At 36.6% G+C, this 16,516-nt stretch overlaps 1 protein-coding gene across 7 annotated transcripts in view; it reads left to right on the top strand.

Annotated features, from left to right (window-relative positions):
- Ap2b1 (adaptor related protein complex 2 subunit beta 1) overlaps window positions 1-16,516 on the top strand; it is a 120,580-nt gene that overhangs the window by 13,840 nt on the left and 90,224 nt on the right. For all 7 annotated transcript variants that reach the window (XM_087191476.1, XM_004870655.4, XM_004870653.4 and 4 more), the window contains exons 3-5: window positions 2,818-2,923; window positions 7,455-7,590; window positions 10,185-10,430. In XM_087191476.1, coding sequence (XP_087047602.1) covers window positions 2,818-2,923; window positions 7,455-7,590; window positions 10,185-10,430 — 488 coding nt within the window. The remainder of the gene's footprint in view (window positions 1-2,817; window positions 2,924-7,454; window positions 7,591-10,184; window positions 10,431-16,516) is intronic.

Below are 16,516 nucleotides of genomic sequence, written 5' to 3'. Positions count from 1 at the left end.
AAGATTGAAATTTTTTATAAAAATTTTAAAAAGTAGAAAGGCATATAGTATTGGCCTGGGCTAAGCTCCAACACATTTTTTAGAAATCTCAAGAAATCTGTCATTCTGTCATGTAGAGTATGCATAGGTAACCATTTTCTTTTGTTATAATACAGAAAAGCCTGTAGCGAATTGCTTAGTTACATCTGCTACTAATCAGTGGCTTACAGCCTTGGCTACACTTTGGAGTTTGTCCAGAAACTTTAAAATAATACCAGTGCCTCAATCTTATCCCCAGATGGCCTGGTTTTAAAGGTCAGGATGTAGAGGTCCAGGGATTTAGCTCAGTGGTTCCACCACCTGCTGCACAAGCGCAAGGACCCAAGTTTGATCCCCATTACCAAAAACAAGAACGAAAAAAAAGGTCAGGATGTAGAGATTTTAAAAGCTCCCCAGATTATTTTAATGTATAGCCAAGATTGAGAACCATTGCTAGTTGCTAGCAATGCTTGATAGATTGGATTAGGGAAAAGATAAGGATCTAATAATGTTATAGTATATACAAGGTACTTTGCCTCTTAATAACCCTCTTTGGCTCCACCCAACTTCTTCCTCCCTATCTTTATTATTTACACCTCACAAAAGATGTGAACCTCTGGTCATTCCTTTAAGCTTTTCCTGACTTTCTTATCATTTGGAAATGTATTTATTTTTTTCTTCTGTTAACATTGCTTTGATGACCAGCTTATTGCTTATGATAACATAAAGAGATCCCCAAAAACTCACCTAGGTCTTCCAACCTTCTCTTTAAGGGATCCTGGTGGCTTCTTTTTATTTGACCATTTATAGAAGTTTGAGATTTACAGATTGAATCATGACTGGATAAATAACACATTCTAAAAAAATGGTTAGCCTGTGTTCTTTTGCTTCCTGCAACGCCCACCTGAACTGCCACTGGAACATACAGTATTCTTTAAATTTATGCTATTGGAACTGGAATAATTTCAGTTACATGTTGTTTTGATTCTGCAACTATTGCTGCTATTCATAGTTCAGAATTTCTGAAACACTGTTATTTGTCCTCTGCTGCTCCCAGAAGTAAATGAGGGGTACCCTAAAAACTGGATTTGGCAGCATAGGACTTGGAGAAGAGGATAATGCCTTGTTAAAGGGCCTAGATTCTCTGGCTGTGCTTTTTTTTTTTTTACCCCTGGCTGTGCTATTTTTGCAGCTGTCTGTTAAACAGTGATTTTTATAACAATTTGCTTGCCTTTTGGCAGTGGATATTGATGAAAGAAGCTTTTAATGCTCACCTTATCGATTTCATCCTTCTCTCAGGGCTTCAGGGAGGTCACATAGTGTGCAATAGGCTGGTCAATGAGAGCTGGGTAAAATGAACATCTTAACAGTCTTAAAGGTGGAGAAAAATGAGGCAGTAGTATGAAGAAGTTCAAAGGTATAGATGAAAGGTAGAGATGGGATTCATCAAACTTTTTCTCATGGGCTTAGTGGAGTTTTTTGTTTTGTTTGTTTTTATTTAAAACAGATGAGGGTTATTACCTTGTTTTTCATTTCAGCCCCAGTGTTCTGAAGATAGATGAGCCTGAAAACTACACCTTAACATAATGATGATAGCCTCTAGCATTTCACAGTACAGGGACAAGGCAGTCATTCAAGATTATGCCTTTAGAAATGGCCCTAGTTGGTACTATTATTGCAACATCAAAATTATTCTTGTTTGATTCTTTGAATAGGATGGGACCTTAAAGTTATTCCTATTATCTTACTACACTGCTGATTAGAGCAATGATTTACAGTACTGGTTGTGCATCAGTTGGGGGAGCTTTTAAAAATGTGAATATAAAATTGTGCATGGTGGTGCACACTTGTAATCCCAGCATTCTAGGAACCTGAGGAAGGAGGTTTGTAAGTTCAAGCCCAGCCTGGGCAACTTAGTGACTCAACGAGAAGCTGTCTCAAAATTAAAAAAAAAAAAAAAAAAGCACTGGGAATATAGCTCAGTGCAAAGGACGTAAGTTCAATCCACAGTACGGTGGGGGAGGGAATATGAGTTCTTCTTGACATTCTGATCATTCTGATTCATTTGGCTTATAGTAGAGCCCAGACATTGTTTTTTTAAAATATTTCCCAGTGCTATTAGTGTGCAATCAGGGTTGAGAATGTCAGGATTCAGAGAGTCAAAAGACAGCTGTAAGAATCCAGCTCTGTCACTAACTCACTTTGACCTTTGAGCCTCATTTCTTTATCTATAAAGTTGGGAATGAGTAAAAAAAAAAAAAAAAAAAAGTTGGGAGTGAGTAAGTAAAATGATATGTGATTCTTCTGGTTTGGAATACTAATTTCTAAGCCCACTCCCTATCTGCATTTTTTTTTTTTTTTGGTACTGAGGATCAAACTCGGGACCTTGGGCTTGCGAGGCAGGCGCTGGAACCACTGAGGTGAATCCCTGGCCCCCTATCTGCATTTTTTTTCCCTGCAGTACATTATATTCTGATGGGAGATCATCCCTTAGATACTGTTTTTTTCCTGTTGCAGTTAGATATTATGAGATTTGCTTTTTCCCATATCTCTGGTTCCTAAAGATCTAGATTATACCATAAGCTTCTAACTTAGAAGGATTTAAAAATTTATTGGTAGTGTCCATGTCTGTGGGCCAGTTATTCTTCTAGGGTTTGAATTTTACATATTCTGTGATTTTCTTTTTTTTTTAAAGTAATCTTCAGTTCCTGGCATCTTCCTAGTGTTATTGCACAGTGTAATATTCTCCTCTCATTCTCTGGTCCTGGAACCTCACCCATTTGTCCTCATCTCTTCTAGGAGAAATCTTTGAATTAAAAGCTGAACTCAACAATGAAAAGAAAGAAAAGCGGAAGGAGGCTGTGAAGAAAGTGATTGCTGCTATGACTGTGGGGAAGGATGTTAGGTACGGGTAATCACTCCTGCCATTGGTCACTATACAGATCTAGACCCCATTTTATGGCTTTTACTCCTTTTCCTTTAAAATGATAGACACAGTGGGGATAAGCTTCTCAACCCAGCTACTCTGGAGGCTGAGGCAAGAGGATTATCTGAGCCCAAGAGTTTGGGGCCAGCCTATTCTCCTAAAAAAAAAAATTAAAAAAATTTTTTTTTTAAATCCTCCTATAAGAATGACTTTGTCTCGCTAAAAACACCATCAGGAGGTATACTTGCTGTTCTATTAACCACCAAAGTGTTTTGTTTGTTGTGTAGAAGAGTAAAGTGACTGACTTTGTTGCATGCTGATCTAGCATAAAATCTCCTGAGAGCTGGCACAGTTACAAGTCTCTGGACTGAGGTAGTTTAGAACATGATAAAAATACACTGAGAAGCAGAAGCTTACATATTCTTTAATTGGCTCACACCAGTGCCCTCAACTTTACAACTCTACGTTCAGTTGTTGAATGTAAGATGAAAATCAGTGTCAACAGTAATCCAGTGAGACCATTTGAAAGTAAGTAAGGATTGTCTACAGGCCCCTGAGAACTCCCATACCCTTTCAGGGGGTCCATGAGATCAACGCTATTTTTATAATGATGCTTAGATTTTGCTTGCCTTTTTCTCCATTTTGACATTGGCACTTAAGTTATAAAGCAGTGGAGGGTAAAACTGCCATGCATTAGCGTGAATCAAGGTAGTGATGCTGGCCATAGCCTTCATTGTATTTTCTATCACCATCTACTTACAAGGAAGAAGGGCACTTTCACTTATGATCGTCCTTCATCAAGCATTAAAAAATTATTTTATTAAAACTTGAACCTTGGGCATGTGTATTTTCAATATTCTGTGATGAAAAAGGAATTGCCCATAAAGCTCTTCTGCTGACCTGCAAAGTGTGATGGTTGACTGAAGAAAACACTGTGGGTGATTGTTTGAATTGGAAATACCATTTTTATGTGAAAGAATGATTGACAGACAAGCTATATTTAATCAGACTTTGGTATTCAAGAGACATTTTATCAAAAGGAACAAAGTGAACCTATCATTTCAAGTGGAAAAAATTTTGACAGTAGATAAATTTAAAGCTTTAAAGTAAAAATTAGAATTTTGGGAAATGTGTATCTCTTTTTGAGCTTGACAGCTTCTTCATACTTGTGTTTTTTTAAAAGTGCTTTTCTAATGAGTTTTGGTGATAAAATTAAATGGATGTGATAATTTGCTATTATATAATGAAATTTGTCAGTATGGGAGAATCTGCATAATTCAATGAACTAGTATTTTCCAAATAACCATATATCCTAAAATTATGCATAGGTAAAAAAATCTGTTAACAGTGCAGAATAAATGAATAAATTTTTATGTGACCATGTACAAAACGTTTATTGATGTGGTTTCATATTCTACATTTCTAACTTTTTTTTTTTTTTTGGTTTCTTGAGACAGGGTCTCCCTATGTAGTTCAGGCTGGCCTTGAACTCACTATGTAGCCCAGGCTAGCCTCAGCCTCCTGCTTTAGCCTCCTGAGTGCTAAGATTACAAGCATTCAGTGCCATGTCTGGCTCATGTTTCTGTCTTTTAAGAAACTGACATTTGTGGACTGAAAAGGAAAGAGAAAAACTATCACATAGTTTTAGTATACTATCAAAGAAGACTATCCAGTTATATGAAAAAGCTATTAAAATATTTCTCCCTTTTCCAAGTTTTGTTTGTGTGTGAAGCTAGCTTTTCTTCTTATACTTCAACCAAACCATTACAGTATTCTTTAACGGGTAAATGTAGAAGATGCAAGGATCCAGCTGTCTTTGTTTAAACTAGCTATTAAATAAGATTTGCAAACATGTAAAACAATGCCATCTTCTCGTTCATTACTTTAAAATAATATATTACCATTAAATGGGTTGTTTTAAGTGGATTACTTAATATTGTGAAGTTTTCTTAGAATTACTTCCTACTGTGATAAAATATCAGTAGGTACAACCCATGTGAACAAAACTTGCTGGGGATCTCAGTGCAAGCCACATAAGTAACTTTTAATTTTCTAGTAGGCATATTTAAAAAAAAAGAAACAATTGAAATTAATTTTAATAATGTTTTATTTGATTCAGTATGTTGAAAATATTATTTCAAATGATCAGTATACTTTTTTTTTTTTTTTTTTGCTAGTGGTGGTTGCTGGGGATTGAATCCAGGGCCTTTGCACAAATCTATACCCCTATCCCTTTTTTTATTTTTTATTGTGAGGCAGGGTCTTGCTAAAGTGTCCAGGCTAGGCTCAGACTCATATTTTTCTGTCTTAGCCTCCCAGAGAGCTGAGATTATAGGCATCCACCACCATCTCTCACTTCTCATAAATAATTTTTAGTGAAATATTTTATATTGCATTTATCACACTGTCTTCAAAATTTATTGAGTGTTTTACATTTGCATCACATTCCAGTTGAGGCTAACCATATTGCAGAGTAACCAAATGTGACTAATGGCTACCATATCGAGAAGTTTAGGTTTCTAGCTTTATGGATTGAGGCTGAACAGTTTTTACCTCTTGAACCTAGACTGTTAAATCCTACTGGTTTTCTGTGGCATGTATTTAGGATCTTCCGTTTACTACTATATTGGAAAAAAATTTTTACTATTGGTTAATGCTTCGTAGGTATTTACTGATTTTATAGTCATTTTGCACATAAGCCATTTTTCTAGAAAGTGGAAAGCTCATTTGGAAAGTGTTTCTTAGATACTTATATGTGCATGAAACTGCACTAGCTACTATACAGACAAGTTAAATACAGTTTGGTACCTTCCAGAACAGATAATCAGTGGTGGTTCATTGGAGATGTAATGGATTCTTTGAATTTGCAGGTCATCTTCCCTTTTTTTTCTTTTTCTCCTTTATTTTCCTTTGGAGCCACTGTCATGTATAGTTCAGGCCAGCCTTGAACTCACTGTGAAGCCCAGGCTGGCCTCAAACTTGGAGTCCTCCTGCCTCAGCCTCCAGAGTGCTAGGATTACTCCATACACAGCAGTCAATCTTTTTATAAATAATTTCTACTTTTGTACCCTGCTTTTGTGTGTGTATAGGAACTACACTATTTGACCAATTATTTCATTCATTCTCTTCTGTAGAAATATGTTGACACTTTCTTCTTCTCTTTTCTTCTGTGTACTAATAACATCTAGAAATACTTAAAATTTATAAAGTACTTTAATAAAGCCCTGAGGGGAAGTTAATGGCTAACTTCTCATTAAATTATACTTAACCTGTATTTTTAAAATATAGCTTACAGTTTAAAATCGATCAACCTCAACCCTTCCAAGTTAATGGTACTTTGTGAATGGAAATATCGATTTCTGTCCTGTGCTGTATAGGACAGTGATGTCATGAAATGACTAGAACTTGGGAAAGATACAAACTTTTGTATTTCACTACACTCCAGTTTTTATTTGTGTGAATATGTAATGTTAAAAATAAATTTCACTACGAGGGGAATCAGGACATCATAGAGAAGTAACTGAGTCAGATCTGGAATTAGAAATGTACACAGTGAGCCTGGATGAAGCATCTTGTCATATGAGAAGACAAGGTAAGTATTTAAAATGCAAGGTCAAATTACAAGGACTCAGGAAGGAAATTCCCACTGGTGAAGGAAGAATATGAGCATAACAACTTTAGCATTAAAAAAATATATCAACTATCGTGCTTTGAAACTGCAGTAGACTGATGTGAAGTATCATGTTAATTTTTTTGGTGTGATAAAAGTAATGAGTTTTTTAAAAGATTGCTAAGTATATGGACCAAATATTATAGATGAAATGAGATATCTAGGATTTATTTTTAAATAATACAGAGGGTGTGGGTGTGGCTCAGTTGTAGAGCACTTGCCTAACATGTGTGAGAGGCCCTAAGTTTAATCCCTAGCATTGTAAGAAATAAAAAACTAAATAAAGAGTCTGGAGCAACTGGACAGAGGTGGGGATGGAAGGTTTATATGGATTGAGGGTTTATATGAAACAAGATCGGGCATGTATTGATATTTGTGGGTAGTAACTTGGGCTCATTATGCTGCTCTCCACTTTTGCTTATTTGAAATTTTCTGTAATAAAGAATAAGTATTTTGTTGTTGTTGATCTATTACTGTTCAGAGTGCTGGGGGGAAAAATGTAAGTTTAGTGTTAGAGCACTTGGCTACCATGAATAAGGCCCTTAATTTAACCCCAGTACCACCAAAGAAAGAAAGAAATGACAAGAGAGAGATAAAAAAGAAAACCTATGTAGAAATCTTGGGACCGGGGGCCGGGGATTTAGCTCAGGGATTTCACCGCTTGCTGAAATCTTGGGACTGGGACTACAATTGTAGTTATTCATTTCCAAGATAATAATTATCACTGTGGGAGTCTTGTCCTTGTATCAGATCATTCTGGAATATGAGGCAATTTTTTCATTATCCAACAGCTTGGCACCCACACTTGTTCATTCTCTCTTGGTCTTTCCGTTCTTTCAGCTCTCTCTTTCCAGATGTAGTCAACTGTATGCAGACTGATAACCTGGAGCTAAAGAAGCTCGTGTATCTCTACTTGATGAACTACGCCAAGAGTCAACCAGACATGGCCATCATGGCTGTCAACAGCTTTGTGAAGGTAGCTTTTCCCATGGACTCAAGAGCAGTCCCTTCTACCTCAAATAAACTTTTCAAAAATGAGTCTTGGTGTAGTATCTGCATTGCAAATAAGCAACCTTTGTTCCAAAGGGAGGCCGCTAGGGAGGTACTGGCGGTGAGTCGACTGTTCATATTTTAAGCCTTCTATATGCCAGCATGTGACATTCAGAAAAGTTCAGACCATATGGTGAGCCTTCTGTTAGCAAGGCTTGGTGCATGCATACTTGCCAGATGGATACAAGAGAGCCAGGTAAACCTCATTATTTTACCTTCCAAGGGTAACAGTTGGGGTTATCATTGTAGTATTACTTACCTGAGGATTTACCTATTTTGTCTCTGTAGAAATTAAACTGATGAGTCAGAAATAGTAGAAACCATAGGAGGTATTACATTCAAGTACTTAAACATATTCAAGTACAGGGAATAGTATAATAAATTCCTAAATACCTATCTTGCAGTTTTAATTACTGACACATAGCCACTTTTGTTTAATTTATACTCCCTAGATACACCTACCTACCTACCTTCCTTCCTTTTCCTTTTTTTTTTTGACACAGGGTCTTATTGTGCAGTCCAAGCTAGCCTTGAGCTCACAGCGATCTTCCTGCCTCAGCTTCTTTAGTGTTGGGATTACAAGCATGTGCTACTGTGTCTGGCATCTATGTACACTTTTCTGATTCCCCTGTCACCCCTGGATAATTTTTAAGCAAATTCTAAAGATCATAGAATTTCTTATATTTGTCAGAGTAAGATCCCTTTTTAAAAATATTGCCATAATACCATTGTCACATCTTTTAAAAAGTGATAAAACTTTCTTTAATGTGGTGGACTATCCAGTCAGATTTTTCCTAGCATTGGATTTGATGAGCATAATAATGAGGTTGTTGCCATTTTAACTTGTTTTTTTCCTTTGACTGAAACTTAGTTTAAAAAAAAAAAATTTTTTTTAAATCAGCATTTCTAAGCATTGTATCTTCTCCATTTTATATAAGGTATTCTTGCTGGAAGTGTGGAGTACATGTCTTTAATCTGTTGAGAAGTTTCTGTTCTACTTCTAGGCTCCTGATAGCTTTCACCATGAACAGCTGTAGAATTTAGTCCAATACTTTTTCTCCAACTAGTGACAGGATCATATGGCTTTTTCCTTTCCTCTGTTTAAATGATGACTTTTGGGGGGGGATCTTCCAATGCTGAACCAACACTGCCATCCCTATAACAAAACCACTTTCTACATCCTGCCAGATCTGACTTCTAATAGTTTGTTTTGTTAAACAAATTTCTATCTCTGTTCATACTTTTTTCTTCTATTATCTTTATCCAGTTTTAGGATTAGCACGATGTTGAGTTCCTAAAATGAGGGGAGAGGTGTTCCTTCTTTTTTCTGCTTTAATTGTTTGATATGATTTATCAGTTAAAATGTTTATGAGCCTGCTGTTGTCATATAGGTAGGTTTTGCAAGCTAGGAATATACTTTCTTTAATAGGTGCTATTCAAATTTTATATTTCCTCCAGAGTTAGTTTCATTAATTTGTCTTCCAAGGTACTTCTTAGAAGTTGTCAAATTTATTTCAAAAAAGATTTTTGTAATATGCTTTCTAGATCCTTTAAAATTCTGTAAAATCTGTGGTAATGTCTCCTAGACCTTAATATTGTAATTTTAAAAATGTATAACTGATATTGTGTAACAGGAAGAAAAGGTCTAAAAGACCAGGGGAATTGGGAGGGGTAGGGGAAGAGAAAAAAGGGAAAGGAAAAAATATGAAAAGAGGAAACAAAATGGAAACAAGGTCTTTGCAAATAGGGAAGGGTGGAGGGGTTGAAGGGAGGGCAAGGGAAGGGGAAAAAAAATAAGAACCAAGATACTCCTGTAAAGGTACAAGCTCCCAATGATGAATGTAACTGTATTTTATACCAAAAATGTACCAGTAAACTTAATGGGGAAAAAAAATCAGCATTTCTAAAATTAACATATTTAAATTTTTAAAAGTAACCAGTATGCTACTTCCTTTTCATAGACACTTTTCTCTTGTTTTTCTGCCTTATTCAGAGTCAGAGAGAACATAATATTTCCTTCTCTCTACCTGGTGGTTCAAAGATGGACTAGTATCATTGAGAAGATTTTAGTTTATGTTTTTTGAAGGTTAAAGCTGTGCATAGATCTGTATGGCTGGCCCTGGTTTGAATCCTACAAGGCCTTTCCTCATTGTTTGTATAAAAACAGTTAAATGGCTGAGCATGTCCTATAATCCTAGCACTTAAGAGGCTGAGGCAGGAGGATTGCCTTGAGTTTGAGGCCAGCCTGGGCTATGCAGAGTTCAAGACCAGCCTGAACTACAGAGTGAGACAGTCTCAAAAAACAAACAGGATAAATAAATACAAATAAATGATTTCTTTCTAAACTCTTGAATGGACAATTAAGACTGATGCTTAAGAAAGGAATAGCATAGGAAATTGAATCCTAAAGTAGAATATGACTGGAAACTTAAATTAATAAAATACTCTTGTAACTATGTCAACTGGATTGTTCTCTTTTAATCACCTTATATACTTATAATTGATGATTGGTTTTTGTAGGACTGTGAAGATCCCAATCCTTTGATTAGGGCCTTGGCAGTCAGAACCATGGGGTGCATCCGTGTGGACAAGATTACAGAATATCTCTGTGAGCCCCTTCGAAAGTGCTTGAAGGATGAAGACCCCTATGTTCGGAAAACAGCGGCAGTCTGTGTGGCAAAACTCCATGATATCAATGCCCAAATGGTGGAAGATCAAGGATTTCTTGATTCTCTACGGGATCTCATAGCAGATTCAAATCCAATGGTAATAAGCATCTGTGATTTAAAAGAGCAATATTTAAAATGGGTCCCTTTTCAAGGAATGTTTAACACAAGCCTTGTCTTTGTGACAGAGCCACAGGTTATGTGAGAAACATGACTTCTGTGTATCCCACAATTGTATATGTCACACCCTAGGTCAGTGATGGTGAACCTTTTAGAGCTTTCAGTGATACAAACTGTCCACTTTGGCACACTGCCGTAGGTTTGCCACCACTGCCCTAGGAGTTTTTGGGAAAAGAACCAAGCACTAAAATAACAGGTCTTAAAGCAGACCTTTGTATTTTACCTACTGCATGTTTGCTTAGAAATAAACTAATACTGTAGTAATTTTCTTCAGGAAGTTTTGCCTTAAATTTATATAGTACACTTTTTGGTACCAGGAATCAAACTCAGGGCCTCGCCTTGACAGGCACTGCACTGCTGAGCTACACCCCTGGCCCATAATAATACACTTCTAAAGAGCTCTGGGACAAGGGTTTTTTTTAGCCAACTTGCTAAACATGTTCTAAATGTTTAGCAGCCAGAACTTAGCGCCTTAAATTTGGGATTTTTTTTGCAAGGTCCCAAGTTCGATCCCTGGTACCAAAAAAAAAAAAAATTGGGATTTTTTTAATGTTATTAACATTTTAAATTTGCTTATGGAATCAAGTGATCCATTGACTTTGCTAGTAACTGGATCTTATTTGAATGGACAGATAAGTCATGAAGTATGATTACTAAGCCGATGAAGGAATATCACCACTTTCTTTACAGCTCCTCTTTTAGGTGGGCACAGTGGTACACACCTCTAATCCTAGCTACTTGGGAAGCTGAGGTAAAAGTTCACAAGTTTGAGTTCAGCTGGGGCAGCTTATTAAGACCCTGTCTCAGTGTAAGAATAGTAAGAATAAGAATGGCTAGGAATGTAGCTTAGTGATAGACCATTTGCCTAGCATGCTTGAAACCCTGGGTTCAATCCCCAGTACTGTAAGAAAAAAAAGTGCTCCCTTTTGTGCGGTATTTAGTTAAAGGTGAGCAACACTTAAGAGTTAATCAGTGGGTAACTAAATATTTTCTTGTTGCACTTATTCAGATGCAGAGAGAGTTGGAATTTGAACTAGGTAACATCTCTCACTTGCAAATTACCTACTCATATCTACTTTGATATCTCATTTGGTTCATCTTATTCTATGAGTAGCTTTGGCTTCTGTTTATCATTCTCCAGATTAGTAAGGTCAAAGAATGAAGCAAGGTGCAAATTTAAAGGTTCTTGTTACACTGACTGACATCAGGAGTCTTTCAGCTACCTTCCCAGCTTAAGGGTGGATGCAGAAGTGCTTGCCCTAAGCCATGTCTTCTGATGTTGATCACTATCAGTATTAGATGAGACCTACTTTTTGTCCAACCCCTCTCCCCAGTATAATTTTTTTAAAAGATTCCATAAAGAAATAAGTTCATAAGGCAATAGTACCTGTTTTATGAAATGTTTTAACTGATACCAAGCTTTTTCTTATTGCTTTTAATTCATTGTTATTCTGAACAATTGTCTTTGAAATTCTCAAGTTGGGGACAAATGAGGAGACGAAGTGCTTGGGCTCCAATGCCAAGCAGATACGCAGAATGTCATGTACCTTGTTGGAAACTTGTTAACTATTCAGTGGTGCTAAGAATAGATTAAGGTGAAAGTGAATTCTAACTCCTGCAGGGCGTTTCAGTTTGAGAGGGACAAGGCATCTCTTCATCAGTGTAAATTCTTCATGCAGAACTGAGGGTTTAGCAGTAAAAGCATTTTTCATTTTTTAAAACTCAAGTAGTATTTGCAGATCTTTATCCAGATCAGTTGAGAGAATACCAGGTTTCTAGGCCAGGCCTAGTTCGTCTAATTTCTTCTGTTTCTTTGTAGAGGAGAGGGCTAGTTTTCATCCAGTTCATAGTATTTTCATCCAATTCAAGCAACATTGTGTGCCCTTGATTTATTTATGTTTTTTATTAAAGGAATCTTCAAATGTATTTAAAGTTAAAGAGAATAGATGACTGTAATACATAAATGAATTCTTTTTTTTTTTTTTTTTTTTCGTGTTCCGGGGATCAAACTCAGCACCTTGTACTTGCAAGGCAGGCACAGTGCCACTGAGCTAAATCCCCAGCCCCCATGCCCTACTTTCTTAACCTTCAAAATAGTATTACAGTTATGAAAAAATAAAATGACTGCAATTTTGAACCCAAAGGTCTTTACTGGATACCGTTTTATTATGAAATCATCTCAGTTTTCTTATTCTAGTAATGGAAATGACTTACATTTTACTGCTATTGAAGAGTGATTTTGTTCCACTTTTCCACACGGTGGCAGCACTGCGCCAACAAATAGAATTGCAGGTACTGGATTCTATTATAAAGGAAATGGATGCTTCTAAGGGATTTTTGCCATTATTGTTGTTTTTGTTTTGTTTTGTTTTGTTTTTTGGTACTAGAAATCAAACCCAGGGGTTCTCTGCTACTGAGCTACATCACCAGCCCTTTATATTTTTGGTCTCACTATGTTTCCTGGGCTAGCCTCAAAGTTGCAACCTTCCTGCCTCAGTTTCCTGTGTAGCTGGGATTATAGGCATGTACCATCATGTTCAGCTTTGTCTTAGTATTTTTGTAGCTTCTGAAGGACATCTTAGGTGTGAACATCTGCAGAAATGACTTCGAATTCACTTTAATACGAAAGTAAAATGTTGATCAAGACCTGACAACTCTTATGGGTTATGGTGACCTCTACTTTGGTTCCTAGTGTCAGTGTCTCCGTATAAGTAATAGAACTTCATTATATTGTTATTCTTTTTTAGGAGTATCACCGTAGTTTCTTGCAGGTGTTTTACCATTTATACTTTAGTTAAAGCTGACTTTCCATTTCAGTATAATACTAGTTGACAGGGAAAAGATGGAGTTTGAAACAAAATCCTCACTATGTTAATTTACAGCTTTGTGTTTCTGTTGTTTAATCTTCCTGAGTCTGTTTCTACTTCTGGAAAATGAGGTTACTGTCTGAGAGTTGTTGGGAATATTAATTGAGCTTTTGCATAGAAATAGCTATTAAGCCGGGGATTTAGCTCAGAGGTTCCACTGCCTGCCTCACAAGCACAAGGTCCCGAGTTTGATCCCCGGTACCAAGAAGAAATAGCTATCAAAATGCCTGGCTTGTGTTGCTTTAAGATGATGACTCGTACAGTGATACCAGCTACTGTAGTTAGGGTATAGACATTAGGCAAAAGTTAATATCACTAGAATATTAACTTTTTAAACTATTGATTCCTTTGATATCTATACAAACTCATATAGAACAATCTGTTATAAGGGAATTAAAAGTAAGCTTACTTTTAGCTGTGGATTGTATTAGTCCATTATTTTGAAAGTAAGTCTGTTTAGAATGAGGAAATACTTTGGAGTATAAAAATATGTGCACCACCTGTGTATTTCCTCATGCTACTTCTGGCCAATTATTCTTTTGCTTTCACTTTATTCAAGTCTTCAGGAGTACTGCCCCCCTCCCTCAAGAAAAAATTGTAAATTGAACAGAAAAAGCATAAGTCTGTTTAGAGCATATTTAACCTTATCATGGCTGGAAATCAATGCCTTCCAAACAATTTATTTAATAGTAGTAAATCGCTGTACTAGAAAGTGATATTTCTCAGGTTCTGATGTTATTTTTTAAAAAGTAAAATTCAAGTGCAGGATAAAAATCATTCTGGGGACCAGGAACTTGTGAGGTTTTTCATAAAAAGAACTTCTGCCTATGATACTGCTCTTCAGTGTGTATCTAGATTTAGAGTAATTTTTTACAGGATCATTTTTATTCTGATCATACTTACTGCTCCAGCTAGCTCGTTTAAAAAGATGAGGTCAAATTTATGTCCTCAGAATTTCTGCATATGAGCTAGATGTAGCTTATAAATAAGATTTTATAGCTCAATAATAAATCTCACCTCTTTACTTCCAGGATTTGATGATCTCTGAAGTTTATAGATATTTTTCACTTATATAAATATGTTTTGATTATATTATCTCCTCCCACACACACGCCCGTAGCTTGCTTCTCTCTCTTCCCCAGTTAAAGTTCACAGGTTTGGGGACTTATGTAAAAGCTGGAGACAAGAATGATTAGTACATACTGAGACACTTGGAATCCAATGTAAACCCTGAGTTCAAATTCAAGCAGTATCTCTTTCTGGGTGTGTTGACCCTGCTCAAGTCACTGAACTTCTCTAAACCTGTTTCCTCATCTCTAATAGGTAGATTTTAATAGCAGCTACCTCAGAGTTTTTATGAGAATTAATAGCATGTAGTAAGTAGTCAGTAAATTTTAGCTAGTATAATCTTTTACATCTTTGTGCAGCTTGAGCTGTTTGGTATAAAATCAAAGTTCAATTGCTTACCTTAAAAACAAATTCTGCAGAGTCTAAGGGTCAATAAGAAACTATCAAATAGAAGTGTGTAGTTAAGGGAGAGAAAGATTTGTCTAGGATTAAGTGTGGGTTTTTTGTATGTCTATATGTGTTTTTATTGATGTTTGTGTGTCTGTAAAATATTTAATATGTGTATTGATATTGCATTGGGTCTGTGGGACATGAGGGATGGGCACTGTTTAGTTGCCATCTCCAAAGCACAGAATTTACCATAATTAGGAGCAAGATGAATAAAAGGGCAGGCGTTTTGTTTTGTTTTCAGTATAGAGTGATATTCCTTTATAACCTAGAGGCCAACTTTTTATTAATCAGTCCTTATACTGAGAAAGCTCATTGAAATCCAATTTATAAATTCATTTTAAAGCAAACATTTCTTAGAAATTCACCCTTTCCTCTTTTGGGGGCGGGGGCTGGGGATTGAACTCGGGTCCTTGCACTTTCAAGGCAGGCGGCGGAACCACTGAGCTAAATCCCTGGCCCAAAAGTTTTCTTTCTTTTTTTTGTTACCGAATATCGAACTTGGGTCCTTGCGCTTGCGCAGCAGGCAGCGAAACCACTGAACTAAATCCCCAGCCCCCACCCTTTTCTCTTAGAAACTCTTAATTTTTCTGAAATTATAGCAGTATTTCCTAAGAAAAATGATAATTGCCTAGGGGGAAACGTACACATGGTTGTCCTAACAATTCCAAATCAAAGTGGTGCTTCAAACAAAAAAGACAACCTGTATTTTTTTATTTTTTTGGTACCAGGGATCAAACTCAGGTCCTTGAGGCTTGTGCAGCAGGTGGCGAAACCACTGAGCTAAATCCCCAGCCCTGCAACCTTTATTTTAATATTCAGGGAAGGTAAGGCAGTCACTTTAAGGGTTGAACGTGTTCTTTGTGATTTTTCACCAAGTCTCATGCATGTAGTGTTACAGTATTGTTTGGAGAAGGCTCAACGGGGAGAAAATTTTGTTTCAATCTATTATTTTTAAAGTTGATTTTTAAAAACTGGCAACATGTGTACTTAGTTTCAAAGAAATGTAGTGTGAATGTTGACATGGGGTGGTTCTGTGTGCTGTAGCCACCCAGTTGCCGTCTTGAAGTCAGTCCTTTTCTTTATCTACCTCAGACAGAGTGTGTCTTATTGCAAGTTTCCATTAGCATGAGGGAAACACAGCTTACTGATTAGGAGACCCGCCAAGCATTCCTCAAGGCCTGCCTTGGAATGTTTGTGGAAACATAGCCATCTGAATCTGAAAATGAAGAAATGAAATTAGAGAGGTGGAATAGAAGGAACTCTTGGAGTTTTACAGGATCTGAAGTTAGCACTGTGATGGGAGAGTAGCTCCTCCAGCCAGTTACTGAAGTAGTGGCCAGCAGTGATCTTTCCCACAGGCTTTGTGCAACATAATCCTTTGATCTGATCTTTCTGCATCTTTTAATTAGACTGACTTTTCTCTATATCCTTTCCTGTTTTAATATGATAATAAGTGGAAATTGCCTATTTAAGCACCAGAATTTATTCTTCATTAGCTGCATTATATGCTTGGTTTAATTTCCAGTTGCCTGTGATGATAACAGGAATTCTGATTGCTCCTTCTGTTTAGCATCCTTCTGTTCTCTTCCTGTCCTTTCCACTAGTCCTTTTAGTCTCCCTA

Source organism: Heterocephalus glaber, unplaced genomic scaffold (assembly GCF_053883595.1).
Source record: "Heterocephalus glaber isolate CG9 unplaced genomic scaffold, H.glaber_assembly_v1.0 deba00001564, whole genome shotgun sequence".
In the NCBI taxonomy this organism is placed as follows: domain Eukaryota; kingdom Metazoa; phylum Chordata; class Mammalia; order Rodentia; family Bathyergidae; genus Heterocephalus; species Heterocephalus glaber.
The sequence above is the reverse complement of the archived record's forward strand: the minus strand, read 5'-3'. Positions and strand labels throughout refer to the sequence as shown.